This window comes from Diceros bicornis, chromosome 7 (genome assembly GCF_020826845.1).
Source record: "Diceros bicornis minor isolate mBicDic1 chromosome 7, mDicBic1.mat.cur, whole genome shotgun sequence".
Classification (NCBI taxonomy): domain Eukaryota; kingdom Metazoa; phylum Chordata; class Mammalia; order Perissodactyla; family Rhinocerotidae; genus Diceros; species Diceros bicornis.
In genome coordinates, this window is record NC_080746.1 from 81526938 (window position 1) to 81548811 (window position 21874).

Below are 21874 nucleotides of genomic sequence, written 5' to 3' on the forward strand. Positions count from 1 at the left end.
TATAACATTATATTAGTTTCAAGTGTACAACATAATGATTCAATATTTGTGTATATTGCAAAATGATTACCACAATAAGTCTAGTTAACATCCATCACCATAGATATATAGATACAATTTTTTTTTCTTGTGATGATGACTTTTAAGATCTATTCTCTTAGCAACTTTCAAAGATGCAATACAGTATTAGTAACTATAGTCAACATGCTGTACGTTACATCTCCAAGACATTATTTTATAACTGAAAGTTTGTACCTTTTGACCCCGCTCACCCATTTTAACCCCCAGCCCCCTGCCTCTGGCAACTGCCAATCTGTTCTCTGTATCTATGAGCTCGATATTTTGTTGTTTTTTTGTTTTTTAGTATTATATATATAAGTAAGATCATACAGCATTTATCTTTCTCTGACTTCATTCCCTTAGCATAATACCTTTAAGGTCCATCCACGTTGTCACAAATGGTAAAATTTCATTCTTTTTTTATGGCTGAATAATATTCCATTGTATATATGTACCATATTTTCTTTATCCATTCATCAATCGATGGGCACAAGTTGTTTCCATATCTTTACTATGCTCCAATGAACATGGGGCTGCATATATCTTTTCAAGTTAGTATTTCCATTTTCTTCAGATAGATACCCAGAAGTGGAATTGCTGGATCATATGGTATTTCTATTTTTAATTTTTTGAGGACCCTCCAGACTGTTTTCCGCAGTGGCTGCACCAATTTACATTCCCACCAACAGTGTAAAAGGGTTTACTTTTCTCCTCATTCTCACCAACACTTGTTATTTCTTTTGTTTTTGATAATAGCCATTCTAACAAGTGTGAGTTGATATCTCATTGTAATTTTGGTTTGCATTTGCCTGGTGATTAGTGATGTTGAGCATGTTTTCACGTACCTGTTGGCCATCTGTACATCTTCATTGGAAAAATGTCTGTTCAGATCTTCTGCCCATTTTTTAGTCAGATTGTTTGTTTTATTTGCTATTGAGTTGTATGAATTCTTTATATATTTTGGATATTAACCCCTTATCAGATACATGATTTTTAAATATTTTCTCTCATTCGGTATGTTGCCTTTTCATTTTGTTGATGGTTTCCTTTGCTGCGCAGAAGCTTTTTAGTTTGATGTAGTCCCATTTATTTGTTTTTGCTTTTGTTGCCTTTGCTTTTGGTGTCAGATCCAAAAAATTATCGCCAAGACTGATGTCAAGCAGCTTACCCGCTATGTTTTCTTCTAGGAGTCTTATGGTCTCAGGTCTTACATTCAAGTCTTTAATCCATTTCAAGTTAATTTTTGTGTATGGTGTAAGATGGTGGTACAATTTCATTCTTTTGCATGTGGATATCCAGTATTCCCAACACTTATTGAAGAGACTGTCCTTTCCCAATTGTATATTCTTGGCACCTTTGTTGTAAATTAAGTGACCATAAATATGTGGGTTTATTTCTGGGCTCTCTATTCTGTTCCATTGATCTATGTGTCTTGTTTTTGTACTAACGCCACACTGTTTTGATTATTATAGCTTTGTAATATAGTTTGAAATCAGGGACCATGATTCCACCAGCTTTGTTCTTTCTCAAGATTGCTTTGGCAGTTCAGGGTCTTCTGTGGTTGTATACAAATTTTAGGATTGTTTGTTCTATTTTTGTGAAAAATGCCATTGGAATTTTGGTAGAGATTGCATTGAATCTGTAGATTGCTTTGAGTAATATGGACATTTTAACAATATTAATTCCTCCAAGCCATAAGCATGGACTATCTTTCCATTTATTTGTGTCTTCTGCAATTTCTTTCATTAATATCTTATAGTTTTCAGCGTACAGATGCAAAGGAGGCTTTTCACCTCCTTTTTTTAAATTTATTCCTAGGAATTTTATTCTTTTTGATGCAATTGTAAATAGGGTTTTTTTTTTTTTAATTTCTCTTTCTGATAATTCGTTATTAGTGTACAGAAATGAAACAGATTTTTGTATCCTTCAACTTTACTAAATTTGTTTATTAGTTCTAACAGTTTTTTGGTGAAGTCTTTAGGGTTTTTTCTATATAATACTATGTCATCTGCAAATAGTCACAGTTTTACTTCTTCCTTCCCATTTTGGATGCCTTATTTTTTATTTGCCTCATTGCCCTAGCTAGGACTTACAATACTATGTTGAATAAAAGTGGAAAGAGTGGACATCTTTGTCTTGTTCCTGATTTTAAAGGAAAATTTTGCAGCTCTTCACCATTGAGTATGATGTTAGCTGTGGGCTTTTCGTATATGGCCGTTATTATGTTGAGGTACGTTCCCTCTATACCCACTTTGCAGAGAGTTTTTATCATAAATAGATGTTGAATTTTGTCAAATGCTTTTTCTGAATCTATTGAGATGATCATATAATTTTTATCCTTCATTTTATTAATGTGGTGTATCACATTTACTGATTTGCAGATGTTGGACCATCCTTGCATCCCTTGAATAAATTCTACTTGATCATGATGTATGATCCTTTTAATGTGTTGTTGAATTCAGTTTGCTAATATTTTGTTGAGAATTTTTGCATCTATGTTGATCAGGGATATTGGCCTGTAATTTTCTTTCTTTCTAGTGTCCTTGTCTGCTTTTCATATCAGGGTAATACTGGCCTCATAAAATGAATTTGGAAATTTTCCCTCCTCTTCTATTTTTTTGGAAGAGTTTGAGAAGGATTGGTATTAATTCTTCCTTAAATGTTTGGTAGAATTCACCAGTGAAGCCATCTGGTCCCAGACTGTTGTACATCCAGAGAATGAAATATTAATCAACAGTAAAAAGAAATGAGCTATCAAGCCATGAAAAGACATGGAGGAAATTTAAATGCATATTACTAAGTGAAAGAAGTTAATCTGAAATGGCTATATACTGTATGATTCCAACTATAGGACATTCTGTAAGAGGAAAAACTCTGGAGAAAATTAGAAGACCAGTGGTTGCCAGGGTTGGGGAGGGTAGGGATGAATAGGCAGAGCACAGGGGATTTTTAAGGCAGTGAAAATACTCTGTATGATAATACAGTGATGGAAATATGTTGTTATACATTTGTCCAAACCCACAGATTGTAAAACACCAAGAGTGAACCCTAATGTAAACTATGGACATTGGGTGATTACGATGTGTCAATGTAGGCTCATCCTTGATAACATTTGTACCATTCTGGTGAGTGATGTTGATAATGGGGGAAGCTACGCACGTGTGGGAGCTGGGGTCAAGTGGACAACCTCTGTACCTTCCTCTCCATTTTTTTGTGAACCTAAAACTGGTCCAAAAAAATAAAGTAAAAAAATTAAAAAATTACAACAGTAAAAAGACATACTGCAATTTAGGTGTTCTTAACCTAATTTAGCACAGCAGCAGGAAGCAGAGGGCCTACAAACCTATATGAATTGTCTAAGGCCCAAATTTATTTATGTACTAATCCAGAATCAGAATCCGCATTTCTTTAACTCCAAAATATATTACCTTTCCCCAAAGTCAGTTCCCATTCTGTGTTAATTCATCAGACTCAATAAGGCTTCTTTCCACAAGAAGCCATCTAATTGACAGCAAAAGCCTGTGTGAAGGATTACACATATTATGTTTAAATGCAAGCAGTTCTTCAATTAAACACTAAGGTTGTGCATTTAAAGTAACTTAATTTTTCATGCTTTATTGCTGACACTGGTGAAGTGATGTATAATTTCCTCCAGGTATTAAAAGTAATTAATAATTGTAATTCTTTTTCCCTGAAGCAAAATTGAGATAACTTCAGTATTGATTTAGAAATTGGGAAACCAGGCACCGCAGTTGTGTAGTGGATGAACACAGGGGTAGCCTTTGGCAGACTGATGGAGGAGGAAAGTCCCACTGCCATTCTTCCCCCTGCTCTTTGTGAACTTAATAGTTAATGAAGCCCCTTTAATCCTCTGTCCAAAGTAGCAAAGGCCCACAAAAATAAATAAGTAGATAGATAGATAAATAGATAAAACTTTTTATTCTGGACATATTCCTTACCGCAGTCTCACCACCAAAACCTGGGAGCATTTTCATAAGTGCACAATCTTTGCAGGAGAAAATATAATTAAGAAAACATTAAAATTTATGAACATGCTACATATTTATATTCTTAGTAGGAAGATATTGAATACCTACCCCGAACGTAACCTCCATCATTGGTGAGCCCCACACATTCTTTTGAGCTTCCTTAACTGGGTTAGGTTTCCCTCCTGTTGGTTTCCATGGTAAAACTCTATCTCAGCCTTATGTTGTGCCGTCAGTTTTATTTTATTGATTTGACTCTCTGTATCATCCAGGTGTCTGTGATTACATGCAACCAACACTGACCCTTACCACATTAAATGAAGTGTCTTTACTGGTAGAACATCAGGAGCTTATAGTATCAGACTATAAATACTCAGTATCAGGAGAAGACAGAAGCAATAAGCCTGGGACTGGGTAGAAACAGAGGATGCTTCAAAAGACTGGAGTATGAACCATAAGAAGTGTCTTATTGTAGAAACAACTTGGACAAGACACCCTGCTGGAACTAATATACCTAACTATTGGTAGCCTCTTCTTAATCTGGTTAATATTAATTTCCAAGACTGGAGGTTCCAGTGACCTAACTTGGGTCATGTGCCAATATCTTAGATGGGTCAGGGAATTGCATAAAACAGTACTTGAGATATACCACACTATGAGAGAGAGGTAACCCTCCAGAATGAAATCAGGACCTATTAGGAAGGCAGAAGAAATGATGAATAGTTATGAGGAGTAAAGGGGAGCCCTTCGAGATCAAGAACTATTATAACCTTTGATCTCAGTTCCAAATACACTACTGTTACTGAGTGGATGCACAATAAATGTTGTTGACTCATATTGCTGGAAGTAACTCAAATTGCCACATTTTGGAAAGATTTCTCTAATCATAAATATGTTCATTCCTCTTGATTCAGTACTGATCTTTAATTCTTATCTTATTTTTATCCTAAGAAATATATCTTAAATAAATGATGAAAAGAAAAAATAATTAAACAAAACTTATTGATTGCAAGATATGTGCTATCTTCAAAGGATGCAGTGATGAATAAGGCATGATATCTTTCCTTCAGGAGTTCTCAGCCTATGTGGAGAGTCAGACGGTTAAACCAATGACTTGTGTCCTAAGAGTTATCATGCCGGCTGGTACCAAGAATGTGTTCTTTCTAATATTATCTAAATAACCTAAAATTCAAAGCCACAAAAATCTTTAACCATAATATAAGTTTCTGTAAGTTCATTCTATGAGATATTATTTAGACTTGTAAAGGATAGACACGTCCTTAGATTTATCTGTAGATAAAGTACATTTGTCATATGCATAGAAACAGAGTAAAAATGACATAGGCACTATACTTGTGACTATGTCAAATATTCATGCATGTAGTTTTGGATAAAGACTGGAAGGCAACATTGAGAAATAAAAATAGTTATTACTACAATAATAGCTGAGTTTTATGTTTCAATTTCCTTTAATGCTATTATATTTCCTTTAATGCTATAAATGATATTTACCAGGGTATGTTGGTACTATTTACTCAGTGATTTGATTGTTCAACAGAAACAAAAGACGCTAAAATTTCTCCTTGCCTGTTAAGGTGATTTACTCTATTTTCCTTTCTTTTTTTTGTGTGTGTGTGTGTGAGGAAGATCAGCCCTGAGCTAACATCCATGCTAATCCTCCTCTTTTTGCTGAAGACTGGCTCTGAGCTAACATCTATTGCCAATCCTCTTCCTTTTTTTTCCCGCAAAGTCCCAGTAGATAGTTGTATGTCATAGTTGCACATCCTTCTAGTTGCTGTATGTGGGACGCGGCCTCAGCACGGCCAGAAAAGCGGTGCGTCGGCGCGCGCAGGGGATCCGAACCCGGGCCACCAGTAGAGAGGGCGCCCACTTAATCGCTAAGCCACGGGGCCGGCCCTTCTCTATTCTTTATGTTTTTGCAGTTATGGTTCTTGCTGTGAATACCAGGGGAGACTCTCTTTCACTATTACTGTTTATTTATTCACTCTGTTCTTTTTAACCTATTTCTTCAAACTATCTGTAATTTGTAGGTTATGGGAAGATAAGTGGTGGATGTCCAGTAGATTTCAGCAGATTAAATGGCTGTTGTGATTCATGTTAATATATTTTTTAACACTGCTATCCAATAGGGCCCATCTATTTAAAAGTCCACGTGCTTTAAACTCCCTATTAACAATACAAAAATCACCTCCCTTTTCTCCAGATTTCTCTATTTCTGTAGAATTTTTCAATGTTGTAGGTTCTAATCTTTGCTCTTAAAATATGATTACTGCCCAGTCTCTTTTCAATTGTCAGAATTCATGCTTCAGTGCAGCCTCTGTAACCATCTATTTGGTCATTTTTATTTCTCTTTTCTTGGTTTCTCCATCCAAATTCTCTTCTGTTCCATTTTTGCCTGTACACCGCTGCTATGTCACCCTGACAGGGCTTCTACCCATGTCATACGCCTGCGTTAAAATATCCAATAGACTCCCATTTGGCTAGTAAATTAAAGACAAACTTTATCTCTCAATTTTGGGATCTCTTCCCTACTTTGTAGCATTTTTCTCATGATTACTCTCCTGCTTCTCTCTAAACCAACAGGCCAACAACTGACTCTTCTCGCTACATATCTTTCTTATACTGTTTCCTTCACCTGGAATGTCCTCGTTCAGTCTTGCCTTCATCATTCAGAGGCCCATTTTAACGATTACCCTTTCCATCATGGCTTTTCTTATTATCCCAAATGTATTTGACTTCAATTCTTTCAAAATATGCACAGCTCTGCTTGCATCCCCTTTTATTAATTTGCTTTGTATTAGAGCTATTTATGTGAATAGCAATCAGATTGTGTAAACATTATGAAGACAAAAGCAATACCTTTCTCATCTTTATATCCATCAATGACTTCTAATACAGAGCACCGACTTCTTCAAAGTCATTTTGTTTTCCTCTTTAATTTTCTTTCTTATTCCTGGGGAAGATGCAGAGGGGAGATCAGAAGATAGGGGTCTTAAACAAGTAAGAACAGGAGAGAAAGAATGTGTAAGAGAAGAGAAGACACTTAGTGCCTTCTGGATCACAACTAGGTTAACAAAGAGGAATTTTATTCACATTATTTGTTTATTTATTGTTAGAGATTATGCCCGGCATTTGGGTGACAATATAGGAACTATTTTAGTCAACTAAGGTGCTTTACTTTCTATTGTTTTTCTAATATGCTACTAGCTTTAAAATTTTTTATACATTTAATATTCTACTAGTTTTACTAGGTATCTTGGTTTTTATTTTTATAAAGTATTATTTTTGTAAGAATGTTTCCCTGCTCAGGAATGTAATTGCCTGTGGAAAACCAGGTTAGTGCTGTAGAAAGCAGCACAGAGAAAACCTGAGTGGGTTTTTGCTTTCTGACCAGACCACGTCTTAGTCTTTGTCTTCCGGGGTTCCCAGTGGTCAGAATCCTCTTTTCTTCCTGCTTTGTGATCCACTGAAATCAAAGTCTCAGATCCAAGCAAGTCAACATTCACTGAGTTAAGCTTTTGTCTGTCCTACCCTCACAGATTGATGGGCATCACAGCAGATTCAAATCAGCTCTGCCCAAGGAACGCACATTTGAGTGGATAATCTTACACCAGCCTATGGGGATATTTACATCTATGAGCTACGGCATCCCCTTCCCTGGCCAGAACCTGGATAACTGACCCCCATTTTTTTTACTTTAGTGTTCCTAAAGAGATAAATTGTTAGAATAATTTCAGGTTTACAGAGGTGTGCAGCAGCACTTCATTAGCTAGTGAAGCTTTGGACTGAATATAGTCCTGTATGTAAATTACAGTGAGATGCTACAAAACACTTTCTCATTGAAAAAATGAACTGTGCACTTACTATTTCTCAGATATACTAGAGGTTAAAATAAAGAGAAAAGATAGTATTCCTGCTTTTTGAGGAACCAAGATCCTTAAAATAAAAGCTTATTATGCAAGCAATATTTCCAGTGAGAAGATATCTCATTGGACATCACTAGCACAAAATTGAATATAAATTATTTTAATTTCAAAGTTAAGAATTTTTAAGGTACAATTTTTAAGATGTCCGATATATACAAATTTTCATTGTATTCTTTTTTTTTGAGTGTGATGTTGCCATTGCATCATATTTTACAATAGTCATATGGATCTATTTATCTCTTTGTTTTTAATGTTCTCTCTCTCAAGCCTCAACAGAGCACTCCTGGAAGCCCTCAAGTTGAAATAACAAAGCAAGAAAATCTGAAAATCCCTGAGTGTGATCCTCAAAATGTAAGATTAACTTAAAATTGTTTTAACAGCATTCAACATGAAAACATGGACATAAGCATTTTAACAATCTTGGTTCATGACACCATGAAACTTTCTGTTTATATATAATATCTACTATCTAAACATTGTACTTTTAAATTTGAAAAAGCAGTTGTTCTCTGGATGTGAATCAGGTAGGTGTTCCACTAGGAAATGTACCCAGACTCTTGGGAATACTGTGAACTTGAGTTGTCAGAGAGTAAGGAGGTGGCCACATACTCGGCAATGTACTCACTCCCACAACCACGTGACGGAAAGCTATTAAAACATTAAAAACAGAAACAAACAAACCAAACCTCAAAGGATGCGATTTGATGGTACTGGCCCCATAAGCGAGCGAGCCCAGCATTATAGAGACATTCCATTAGAGGAAGAGAGATTCCTTACCTTCACTTGGTAATAGGAAATATGGAACTGTGCCTGTGGTTTTTTCACTCATAATAAGTGTAATGAAATTTTAATTCTGGAACTTTGGCACAATTACAGATCTATTATGTCTGGATTTGAGAAGCAGCAAATGACAACAATTTTGTTGAGTAGATAAAGTTAGGCTTCAATCTAGTTGACGAAATGGAAGGTGGCTGCTAAAACTCTTTGTGATTGAAAAGAAATCAGGCTACGGCAAGGAAAATAAGACAGAATAAAAACATAAGTTAACCAAGTCAATCTCTTTTCCTTTATTGGCTGCCAAAGTAAGTTTAGAAATATGAATTTCTCAACAATTTTGCCTTCAAATCTTTGTATATTTAAATATGTACCAAAACCATACAGTTTAGAACACAATAAGGTTAATGAGAAGCAGAGATAAAATATTCTGCAACTTACTTCCAAGGGAGGAAGAAGTTAAGAAGGCTTTGGAGAGGAAGGGATGTTTTCGCTGCAGTTTGAAGGAAGGCTAGGTCCCAGCACTTTCTGCACTTTGTTCTCTGGTCGTATTGCTCTGTGCTTTCTTGTCGCTGCGCGTCTGCTTGCACTGTCGGAGACCGATCTGGCCTTGCTTTCTTCGGAACAGAAGAGGTTCATGCTCTTTTAATAACAAGAATGAACAAAAATGCATGTTGGAAATAATTATTTGTGAAAGATATGATGGTTTTTTCAAACAACTTTACTGAGATATAATTTGCATACTATAAAAATCACACATTTTACGTCTATATTTCAATTATTCATTAAATTTACCGAGTTGTGCAACGATTACCACAGTCCAGTTTTAGAACATTTCCCTCTCCCTAATAAGGTCCCACACGCTTTTTGTACAGTTAATCTCTGTTCCCAACCTCAGCCCAGACAGCCACTAACCTAGTTTCTATCTACATAGATTTGTCTTTTCTGTAAATTTTGTATAAACTGATCATATGATATGTGGTATTTTTCATCTCGCTTCCTTCATATAGCATAATGATTTTAACCTTCATCCGTGTTGTAGCATATCTCACTAGTTTGTTCCTTTTTATTGCTGAATAGGATCCGTTCTAGGGTTATATCACATTTTCTTTATCCACTCATCACATGATAACTTTTGGATTATTTCCACTTTTTGGTCGTTATGGATAATGATGAACATTATCATAAACATCTTTGTGTGGACATGTTTTAATTTCTCTTGAGTAGATACTTATAAGTGAAATGGGATATGGTAAATTTTTCCATAAGTTTTTAAGAAGCACACCATTTTCCAAAGTGGCTGCACCATCTTATATCCTAATCAGCAATGTATGAAAGTTCCAGTTTCTCCATATCTTTGTCACCACTTGTTATTGTCTGAATTTTTGCTTAAAAAGCAAATTCTAGTGAATGTGGAGTCAAATTTCGTTGCAGGTTTAATTTTAAATTCCGTAATGGTTAATAATATTGAGCATATATTTAAATACTTATTAGCAAATTCATATATCTCCTTTGGTGAAATGTCTATTTAAATATTTTCCCCATGTTTTAGTTGGTTTGTTTGTCTTACTATTGACTAGTAAGATTCCTTCTATATTCTGGATATAAATCCTTTACCAGATATATGATTTGAAAATATTTCTTTCAGTATGTTTCTTGTCTTTTCCTTTTCTTAATGGTGTCTTTTAAAATATACTTAATAGACTTTTTTTTTAGTTCAGTTTTAGATTTACAGAATAATTGAGCAATAGCACATAGAGTTCCATATAGCAACCTGCTCTCTTTCTGTAATTGATTTCTAGCTTAGTTCCCTTACAGTCTGATGGCCTACTTTACATTTTTCCAGATGTGTTCTATGGCCCAGAATGCAGTCTATCTTGGTGAATAGTCCATGTGAGCTTGAGAAGGACGTGTATTTTCTTCTTGCTTGATGAAGTATTCTATAAATGTCAATCAGATCCAGTTGATTTATGGTGTTGTTCAGCTCAACTATATTCTTACAAATTTCCTGCCTGCTGGATCTGTCAATTATCGATAGTGTTGACGTCTCCATCTATAACAGAGGATTGGTCTATTTCTCCTTGCAGTTCTTTAAGTTTTTGTCTCACGTATTTTGACGCTGTTGTTAGGTGCATACATGTTAAGAATTGTTATGTATTTTTGTAGAATCGACCCCTTTATTATTATATAAATACCCCTTTTTATCCCTGATATTTTCCTTGCTGTGAGGTTGGCTTTGCCTGAAAGTAATATGGCCACTCCAACTTTCTTTTAATGTTAGCATGGTATATCCTTCTCTATCCCTTCACTTGTAATCAATCTGTGAGTTTATATTTAAAGTGGGTTTCTTATAGACAACATATAGTTGGGTTTTTTAAATCTTTTCTGACAATCTCTGTCTTCTATTGGTGTATTTGGACCCTTCACATTTAAAGTGACTATTGATGTAGTTCGCTTAATGTCTGCCATATTTGCAACTGTTTTGGATTCATTGCATTTTTTCTTTCTTTTTTATGATCTCTTTTAATATTTTCTCTTGTTTTAATTGAAAATTTTATGATTCCAATACCTCTTGCCTCTTAGCATATCAATTATACTTCTTCTGTAAAAATTTTTAGTGGTTGCCTTAGAGTATGCAATATACATTTGAAACAATCCAAGTTCACTTTCAAGTAACACTACAGTCATGCATCTCTTAACAACAAGAATACCTTCTGAGAAACATGTCATTAGGCAATATTGTCATTATGCAAACATCATAGAGTGTACTTACACAAACATAGATGGTATAGCATACTAAACACCTAGGATCTATGGTACTAATCTTATGGGACCACCATCGTATATGCTGTCAATCATTGACAAAAGCATCGTTATGTGGAGCATGACTGTATACCATTCCAAGATGTGAAAGTGTCTTATATCAGAGTATTCCCAGTTACCCCCTCCTATTGCTTATAATATTGCTGTCATTCATTTCACTTAACCATAAGCTATAATCACCAAATATGTTGTTGCTATTGCTATTTTGAACAAACTGTTATCTGTTCCATCAATTAAGAATAAGATACATAAAAACATTATTTTACCTTCACTCATTCCTTCTCCAGCACTCTTCTTCTCCTTTGGTAAGTCAGAGTTTCTTAACTATATAATTTCTATCTGTCTGAGGAACTTCTTTTAACATTTATTGAAAGGCAAGTCTGCTGGTGACAAATTCTCTCAGTTTTTGTTTTCCTAAGGTCATTTTTTTCTTCACTTTGAAAGGATAATTTCACTGGATAAAATTTCTAGGTTTTCTTTTTTTTCAACTCTAAATATTTCACTCTATTCTTTTCTTGCTTAAATTCTTTCTGAATATAAGTCTGAAGTAATTCTTGTCCTTGTTTCTATACTATTCTCTTCTAACTATTCTCCCTCTCAATTCTTTCAAGATATCTCTGTGATTTTCTGCAATTTGAATACGACATGCCTAGATGTAATTTTGGGGGTATTTTCTGCTTGTTCTCTGATCTGCCTGGATTTGTGGTTGAATTCTGTCATTACCTTTGGAAAATTCTCATCATTATTATTTCAAATATTTCTTCTGTTACTTTCTTATCTTTCCAGTATGCCCACTAACTGTAAGTTGTAGCTTTTGTAATTATCATACAATTCTTGGATATTCTATTCATTTATTCACTCTTTTATCCTTGCATCTCAGTTTGGTTGTCATACTGTGGCAGCTGCATGTTGCTGTGATGCTAAAAGCTGTTCCACCAGTATTTCAAATACCAACAGGGTCACCCATAGTGGACAGGTTTTAGCAGATCTTCCAGACTAAGGCAGGCTAGGAAGAAGGACCTGGCCACCCACTTCCAAAAAAGTTGACCCTGAAAACCCCATGAATGGCATCAGATCATTGTCTGGTAGAGCACCAATTTTTTTTCTTTCTTTACATGAGACATGAAGCTTGATGGGGCTGGAGTTGAGTAGTTTTCTTTCTCCCACATCAGATAAGGCTTTGGTGAAGTCTTTTTCCTTGCTGGGTAGGTGTTTGTTGTGGAGAATACTCTGGGCTTGGTAAATGGCTACTCTTTTCCTAAGCATATTTGAAAATGGTTATTTTCCCCTTCCCTCTTAGTAAACACAAGGATGTTCTTCTGTTCTCTGATCTTCACCATTAAAACCTGGTAGGACTCCTGGAGGTAAAATCCACACGTGTGTGATCTCTTCCCACCTAGATTAGACCTCTAGGAGTTTTTATATTTTATGCTAGTCCACACTCTGCCTCCAGCAATTTGTTGAAGGTATTTTGTGTATGTATATACATATATATATATATATATATATGTTTTACATATTTTATATATATTTATATAAGTTTTATATATGTATACCTAATGGCTCCCTTGGCTTTTACTTCACATAAGTTTGTCTGCATTCTGTGTATTTACCTCTCTCTCCAATATTTGGAGTGGTATTTTATCTGGTGACCTCAATTCTCTGATAGAGTGAAGGAAAGTGGTAACTTCCAGGCTGTTTACACGTCAGAGAAGGAACCAGAGGCTTGAATAGTATATTTTTAAAACAAAAGTTTTTAATTTCAGTAAAGTCCAGTTTATCATTTTTCCTTTATTGATAAATCTTTACCTTATCCAGGGATATAAAGATTTTCTTTTAAAATGTGTATAGGTTTATTTCTTACATTTAAATCTATGACCCACTTTGAGTAATTTTTGTGCACGGTGTGAAATAAGGTTCAATTTTCATTATTTGTATGTTGATATTCAGTCATCCAGATCTGTACAATAATTCGTTGTAATGAATATACTTTCCTTATTGAACTGCTTCGGCACCTTGGTCAAAAAATTATTGACTATAAATACGAATGTATTTCTCAACTTTCAATTGTTTCATTGATCTTTATGTCTATCCTTAGGCCTGTACCACACTGTCTTGATTACTGTAATTTTATAGTAAGTTTTGAATTTGGGAAGTTAAAGTCCTCTTACTTTGTTGTTCCTTTTCAAGATTGCTTTGGCTATTCTGAATCCCTTCCACATCCTTGTTAATATTAGGATCTTCCTGTCAATTACAATAAAAAAGCCTGTTGGAATTTTGACAAAGATTGCCCTGAATCTGTAGACCAGTCTGGGGAGAATTGTCATCTTAGTAATACTGATTCTTCCAGTCCACAAACATGGGTTGTCTCTCCAGTGACTTGCATCTTTTAAAATTTCCTTCAGCAATGTTTTATACATTTTCAGTGTACAAGTCATGCACTTCTTTTGTTTTCATTATTCCTATTTTATTCTTTTTGATGTTATTGTGAATGGAGTTGTTTTCTTAATTTCATTTCCAGATTGTTAATTGCTAGCATATAGAAATACAATTAATTTTTTTATATTTATCTTATATCAGATTAAAGAGTTTTAAGTGACTATGAGCTCTGACTCAAACTGTGATGAGATTTGCAAAACAACTCCATGAAGTTGCAATTGATTTTAAGAAATTATGATGCTACATCCAGAATAAGGGAGATAAATCCCTCATAGTATTTTGTTTGTAAGTCCAGACTGACAAAGTATGTTCCCTTCTAGAAATGACACTTCTAAGTTCAGAAATGACAAATGGAGTGTGTCCACTAAAGCTTAAGATGGAAGGTCAGAATGTAATGTTGATTGGTTTCATTTCTGTTTTAACCAATTACCCAGGGGATAGCCATGAGTATTTAATCCCTTTGAGGCTCATTTTCCTCCTCTAATAAAGAGAGAGAAATATCTCTTACCTTATATAGCTTGTTAAAAGAGCCAATGAGACAGCCCAGCTTAACACCTAGTATATCATTGGCACAGAGCAGGCCTTAATAATTATTATTATTAAAATAATTATTTTAAAATAAAATAAAATAAATTTTTATTATTATTAAAATAATTATTTTAAAATAAATAAAATAAATTTTAATTATTTTAAAATAAAATAAAAATAAAAATAATTATTACTTTCCATTCCTCATTTAAACCTCAATAAATATTTTGGAATTAAGTATTTTAATTAATTTCTCAAAAGAGAAAACTTACAAGATGACAAAAGCAACCTTAAAAACTATAATTTGAAAGAAGGAGTAGTCTTATTCACTGTTATTCTCTGAGGCAGAACCAGATGCAGCTGGTGGAAATAGCTATAAGAAGAAGAATATTTCAGTCAGATATGAAAGTGAACTTTTAATGAAAAGTATCTGAAAATAGAATTAGCTACTGGAGGACATAGTATAATATATGATTAAACAATGAAAAACAACCATTCTGAGCCGCAGTCAGGAAATGAAGCATTAGAGTGGAGGAAAAGAGCTATCATGGTAGCATCTCTTTCAGTTCCAGGATTCTGTGATCAACAATCTCGCTGAGAGCTGACGGAAGCACATGCAATTCCTTAGTAAAAAAATAGCTAAAGTGATGCCTTTTGATTCCTTTTGGTCACACTTGAGAATAAATAACATGTAGAGAAAGCCTGGACATTACATAAAACTCAAATTTGAATACCAACTTTGCTGTTTCCTAACATATCACTTTGGCAAGTGATTTTATTATTCAGATCCCTTATCTATATAATGTAGATCAATGTTTTTCAAATTTTTACATGCCTGTCAATCACCAGGTCAACCTGTAAAACTGCTTATGGTAAAGCTCCTCTCCCACAGATTATTAATCAGTAGACTGAGGCACAGTGCAGGAATGTGTATTGTTTTAATAAACCCACCTAGATTTTCTTTTGTCCATTTTCTGTTAAACATAAACTGTGATGTTGATTTCTTATAGGCTTATCATGATGATTATATATAACACATATTAAATACACAATATTCACTTATGTCATAGATGTCCTTATTAGTTCATTCTGAAAAACTGCTCTGCAATTTTAATATTCAAGCTCTCATATCTTCTCTGGTCAAAGTCCCAAAGTTGAAATTAGAGATCATGCATATTCCTAGATATCTTTGGGGGTTCATTGCACTTCCTGCCCTATACAAGCCAGGCAGGATCACTTAGGAAAATGGCTTCTGGATTCCTTGGCCCTTTTTTGAGTAGACTTAGACAACTTGAAATGGATCACCAATGGCTTAACAGGATATTGGACTATCAGTTTGGGGTATGTTTAAACTACTTTGAAAACAGCTTTGCTTAAATGATAATATTGGAGTCACATGGAGAAAGCAAAGTATGTACCTGCTTCATCCCATTTTCCTGCAGTTTGCAAATGTGACTCATATTGTTTAATAGCATATCAAGAATTAAAGACATTGAGCATTTTATTTCAATTTTCGCTTAGAGATTAAGACTTGCTGCTCAATATAACTGTGTTTTACAATGTTTTGGACTCCTATAGGTAGCAAACATAATGTTTCTTAATGTGCCAAGGAAATGAAAAGCAACAATGGCTTATGTTTAGCACTGTGAGCAACCAGTCAATTTCTTGCCATTACACCTGCTTGCAAGTCCCTGACCAAAGGGAGTTTATTCAACAGAAAGGCATTGTCTGGGGAAATGAGAGGAGAAAATGTGCAGAAAATAAAACCTAGAGCTGCAACTAGAAAATTATGCCAGCTTTTTCATGTTAAAAACAATTTTGGCAGAGATTTAAGAAATCTTAGTTTGCTATTATAGCCAATATTCATTGTGTGACATTTGATGGCCCTGATGAGTTGTTGGCAGACGCTTGGTTAACAACATTTTCTAGGCAAGTCATGCCCTGTTGTAATGGGGCTGGGAGACCACATACCATTGTCTTTCTGGGCTGCACTCCATCAGACCATCTGAAGAGGCTGGCTTCAAACAAGGCATTCTTCATTGTGCTATTGTGGGATTTTTTTTTAATTTTTATTTTTTATGTATTTTGTTTTTTGTGAGGAGGATCAGCCCTGAATTAACATCTGCCAATCCTCCTCTTTTTTTGCTGAGGAAGACTGGCCCTGGGCTAACATCCATGCCCATCTTCCCCTACTTTATATCAGATGCCGCCACAGCATGGCTTGACAAGCGGTGCGTCGGTGCGCGCCCGGGATCCGAACCGGAGAACCCGAGGCTGCCGCAGTGGAACACGGGCACTTAAGCGCTTGCGCCACCGGTCCTGCCCCTATTGTGGGATTTTTTTAAGAAGGAACAGACATGCTTCCAGATAATGCAGGAGTAGTAGTTTTCTAAGGTCATTAGAACAATTTTGTGCTTTCCATATTTGATATAAATCTTCATGTTTACCCTCCTATGACATCTTAACTTAAAGCACGCAAAAATGTGAATTTAATTGTGATTTCTTACCAGAAATCGCATAGAAACCCTAAGAATAACTTTAACATTAATTTGGTAAATAAAAATAACCCAATAAGCATGCTAATATTTATTATAAGGATATTGGCCAAATAGTGACACACAAATACAAAGCTTAATCTGGTCAGTAATTCTCTGACCCCTCCTATCTTCTCTGCAAGATGCATAATGGCTTTCTCCTCTCAGTCCCTATAGTGCTTGGTTTAGTCATGTATTTTATCCTGTATCACAGTCCATCTTTCATGTTGATTATATGTATAAGGTTCTCATTTTGCATTAGATAACAAGCAATTTGAGGACAGAGAGTATAAAAATATTGGTATTTCCTTCAGCACCTAGCAAAATGCTCATCTTAGCAGATGCTTATTTCTCCTAATACGAAAAAATTATGAAGTTAGACGTGGCTGCATTTTTCAAAAATTTTAACTATTTTGTATGGAGGATAAAGAAATCAAGGTTCGGAGAGGGAATGTGACTTAACTAGAAGTCCCTGGAAAGGGAACACTGGTGGTTGACCCTGCCTCCCTGCAGTCTCCCGCTCCTCCATCAGCTGGATCCAGAGCTGTCGCCTTGATTCAGCTTTACGATTTCATTCTTTGAACTTCTTGCTTTCTAGTTTCTGACCTTTTGAATATTAAAACAGTACTAATATATCATTGTTTAATAAAAATAACAAATCCGTTTCATATAGAAAGGTGGCATCAGAGAAAAATCTAGCCAAAATGCATTCATGTTTTTAGGTAACTTGGTACTTAATCCCATTTTTTCTCCTTTATAATATTCTAAAAATTATGCTTGTTTTTAGCCTCTAGCCTGTCCCATATCTTAATCTGCAGAACCAACTGGACTTTTGTACCTGTCAGAGATATTTTTTGTTGGTAGAATCTCAGGTTGCCCATTGATGCATTTGCATTAATTATTTTGAGTTCGTCTCATGTTTTTTTGAGAGAGGTCATAGGAGATATAACTAATCTCTCTTGTGATGTGGAACCAAGTATTTAATACCAATAACAAAGTTATAGTAATCTGCGGGATTAGAGATACAAACTCAAAGAAGACTTTAAATCATCTCTGATAAGTCACTCCATCTGCTTTCATTCTTAAAGTATTATTTTTTATTTCTGAGGGATGGAATAGAGCATAATTTAAAATAAAAAAAATGCAAAAGAAGCCATTCTCCTTGAGTGGGCTTTCCAATGATTGTTAATTCAATCATAGTGCCTGTTGTGATTTTTGTTAAATGAACAATTGTTAAGTAGAGCCCGGGGTGTCGGATGGTGAGCCAAGGTTCCAGAAGGAGCACAGGCAAGAGAAAGTGATATAGAGAAGTTTATTACTCACAGGTCCTGGAGGAGGTACAAAACACACCTCCCTGGGCCACGTGGGGAGGTGAGGGCAGGGTGCAGGCAGAGAGCAAGCAGGACCTGGGGCACATGCCTTTATTAGGGTGAGTGGGTAAAGTGCTTTGCAGTTCCAGGCTAGGCTGCGTTTCTCAATTCAAACCAAGATGAGCAAGAGTGGGGTTTTGGTAAGCTCTGCTGGGGTCTTATGTAAGGGGTGCATAAGGGGAAGGAGTTGGAAGGCAGGAGAGACTTGATCACCAGGGGCACTGGGGAAGTCATATCAGGAACTTACTCTGTCTTGTGACTCTCTGGGCTGTTATCTAGGGCTTGCACTAACCGAGGGGCTAGTGTCACTTCTGGGTCCCCTGCAGGCCACTTAGCTACACCAAATGGATGCTGAGGCAGCAATATTATGAAGTAGTCTAGTTAAATACTCAACAGTGCCCTTTTGAAAAGGTCATTCTAAATATATGACTCTATTTTTATAATTTCTAATGGGATATTTGCATTGAAGCCAAAGATGTCCATGTATCATACTGAAAATCTTCTGCAGCATATGAATCCTTGAGGTAAATTAAGTGGACTGATCTGATGATTTTGTCTTGAGGAGAAAAAAAAAACAGAAAGGATAAAGGGCATCATCCAAGGTTAAGGTTACTCAAAAGGACTAGTGGTTGGTTAATGAGACTTTTTATTGCCCTGTTAAATCATAAACAGAAAAGGATGAGAGAGGAAGAAACACAGACCTGGAAAAAACAACAGCAACCAATCCTTTGGCGATGTCATTCTCTCATGACCATAGTCCATATGTTGACACCAGCATTGTAAAATTAAAGTGACTGAATATCAGGGTTTCTATTCTGGTCCAAATATTTATTGACAAAATAGAGAAATTTTGATTGAAGAAAGCGAAAGGAAGGATAGAAACTAAACTTAATTGAACACCTAATTTGTATATGGTACTCCATTACAAACCATTATATATTTTTTATTTGCTCTAACTCTTCCAACAATCTTTTCAAGTAGGTATTATTTTGTCTACCCTGCAGATGAGGAATCAGAACCTCAGGAAGATGAAGTAACTTTCCTAAATTCATACAGCTAATAAGGACTAAAGCAGTTCTAACCTTCACTCTGTTCATCCAGCTGAGTTACCTACACTATCTTGTTCCACTTTGATGTCAAAATTTTAAATGTAAGCATTGTTATCCCCATTTTACAGATCAGGAAAAAATGAGTTTAGATTGGTATTTTCCAAACATCATTCCACCAGCAAGTGCTGGCCTGTGATGAAGTTTTCAACAGTACAGAGATGTAGACAACTGGCACTGAATAAAAAAATCAAATAACAAAATATTAGTGGATTTTCCTTAAATCTCTCTCTCTTTCTGCCTCTCAAGAATAATTTCTTTTGACCTTGGATCTTTTCTATATTTTTGGTATTGAAATCTTCTTTTCTGAAATATTGTTGAAATAGAGCAGTGTGATTTGTTTGTTGATTTATTTGTTCTAATGTCAACATTTGAAGCTGACAATCCCCACGTTTGTTATTTGTCTTTAACTTTATCCTTCTGTAAAATACCAAAGCCCAGGAACCTCAATGTTCATTAATTTACCCATATTATCCCAGATAGTGGGAGATGGAATTGGGACTCAAATTCATTTATGCACAACTCCAAAGCCTGTTATCTTCATACTAAAATGGGAGTCCTGATAATTATTAGGGACACCCCAGTCTCCCCCACTGTGATTGTGTATTGTTTTCCATGCACAAAGGTAAATAATTAACAGGGCTTATCTCAACTATATAGTTTTGTTGTTACCTTGCCTGCTTTTGTGGCTATAATATAACATTTTGTCAGATGGCAGTTCATTGCCCAAAAGCACAGAAACAAACTGGTTATTCTGGTGGTGTTGGTGAAGATGCATATGTGAGAGAGAGTGTATAATCCTTTTAATAAAGACACGTTCATGTCTTATCCCATTTCATAATTCACAGACCCAGCTGTGCTCCTCCCTGGGTCTCCTGTGTAACTGCCTAGCTGAACCGCATACTGAAGTAGCTGAATTTGTGCATGCTTTCCTGATCAATCTTCATATTTTATTACTTGAGTTTCTAGAAATAGGTACATTACTAATCAGGTTGAATTTCATCTAATTGAGATGGAGTGTCTTGAAGGCCTGTGCTAGCCTTTGATTATAATATTTTATTCAGTTCTCAAGACTGCCATTTAAACTTTTTGCCTCTTAAGATAGAAAATAGTTCCTTTGTATAATTAATCCATCATTCACTACACCTAGTTACATCTCTATCCACTCTTCCCCAAGTAAATCTTACATGCGTGAAGGGAAATGACACCTGTACCTTTCCCATAGTTCAAGAAAATGAATTTGAGGTTCAAATTGATCAGGGAGGAAGAGCTTAAGTTTGTAAGCACTATTCCATCTTAAATATCATATTTTTATGAATATGTATATTGCCCTATAGGCAAACTATACTCAGATAAACAGTTCTTATACAGATGGTCGTATCTCATTGGAAAGTGACAGATCAGCCACGCCCACAAGAAAAGGGAAAAAGAAGAAAGAAAGAAAGAGAAAAGGGGAAGGAGGAAGAGAGAAAGGGAAAAGAAGAGGTAAAAGGAAGAGGAAGGGAGGGAGGAAGGGAGAGAGAGGGAGGGAGGAAGTAGGGGAGGAAGAAGAAAGATATAGAGATAAAGATAGAAATAGTTACATAGATGGGCAGACAGACATGTTATATGCTAATTTGAAACCAACAAGAATGTTGAAGTACAACAATGAGGTTGTCTGACTTTTCCTTGCCAACTTTGTCCTTGTGCTTTTACGTGACAATATTTTATGTGCACTTTCTGTTTTGCATTGCTGTGATCTTATCTGTACAATTTTATATTGTATGCTTCTAGCGTATTTTTCACATTAAAATGTTGTCTTCATGACTACAAAATATCTCATCTTATTATTTTATCATTGTTTAATTAACCAGCCTACTTATATTCAACCATTATTTTTTTCTATTATACAAACCACCATCATAAGTACTCCTGAGTGCAAAGTTTTTCCATTTTTAAAAAAAATTTTTATTTTTAATTATGGATTTCCTTCAGAGAGAGAATATCCCAAATGAAATATACCAGATCGTCAACATATTTAAAACCATTGTATCTATTTTATTAAATTATTTTCCAAAATATCTGCATATATTTTCACAATAGCATTGTAAAAAAGAGAGAGTGAGAAAGCAAGAAAGAGAGGGAGGAATCCATTTCATCTTGCTGTAGCCAACGGTAAATGTATGATTGCTGTTTGTTTCCTTGTTTGACAGAAAAAATAGTTTATTATTGCAATGATTATAATTTTTGGTGTAATTAGATCATACCACTTTTCTTCAATGACACAAGGATGGCATTGCATTAATGCAAATGCATGTGAAAAACTTA

The 21874-nt window shown here is 35.2% G+C and overlaps 1 protein-coding gene across 2 annotated transcripts in view; it reads left to right on the plus strand.

The window, feature by feature from the left end:
* The window catches only part of LUZP2 (leucine zipper protein 2), a 439170-nt gene that overhangs the window by 409914 nt on the left and 7382 nt on the right, over positions 1-21874 (plus strand). For both annotated transcript variants that reach the window (XM_058546152.1, XM_058546153.1), the window contains one exon: positions 8261-8344. In XM_058546152.1, the coding sequence (XP_058402135.1) occupies positions 8261-8344 (84 nt within the window). The remainder of the gene's footprint in view (positions 1-8260; positions 8345-21874) is intronic.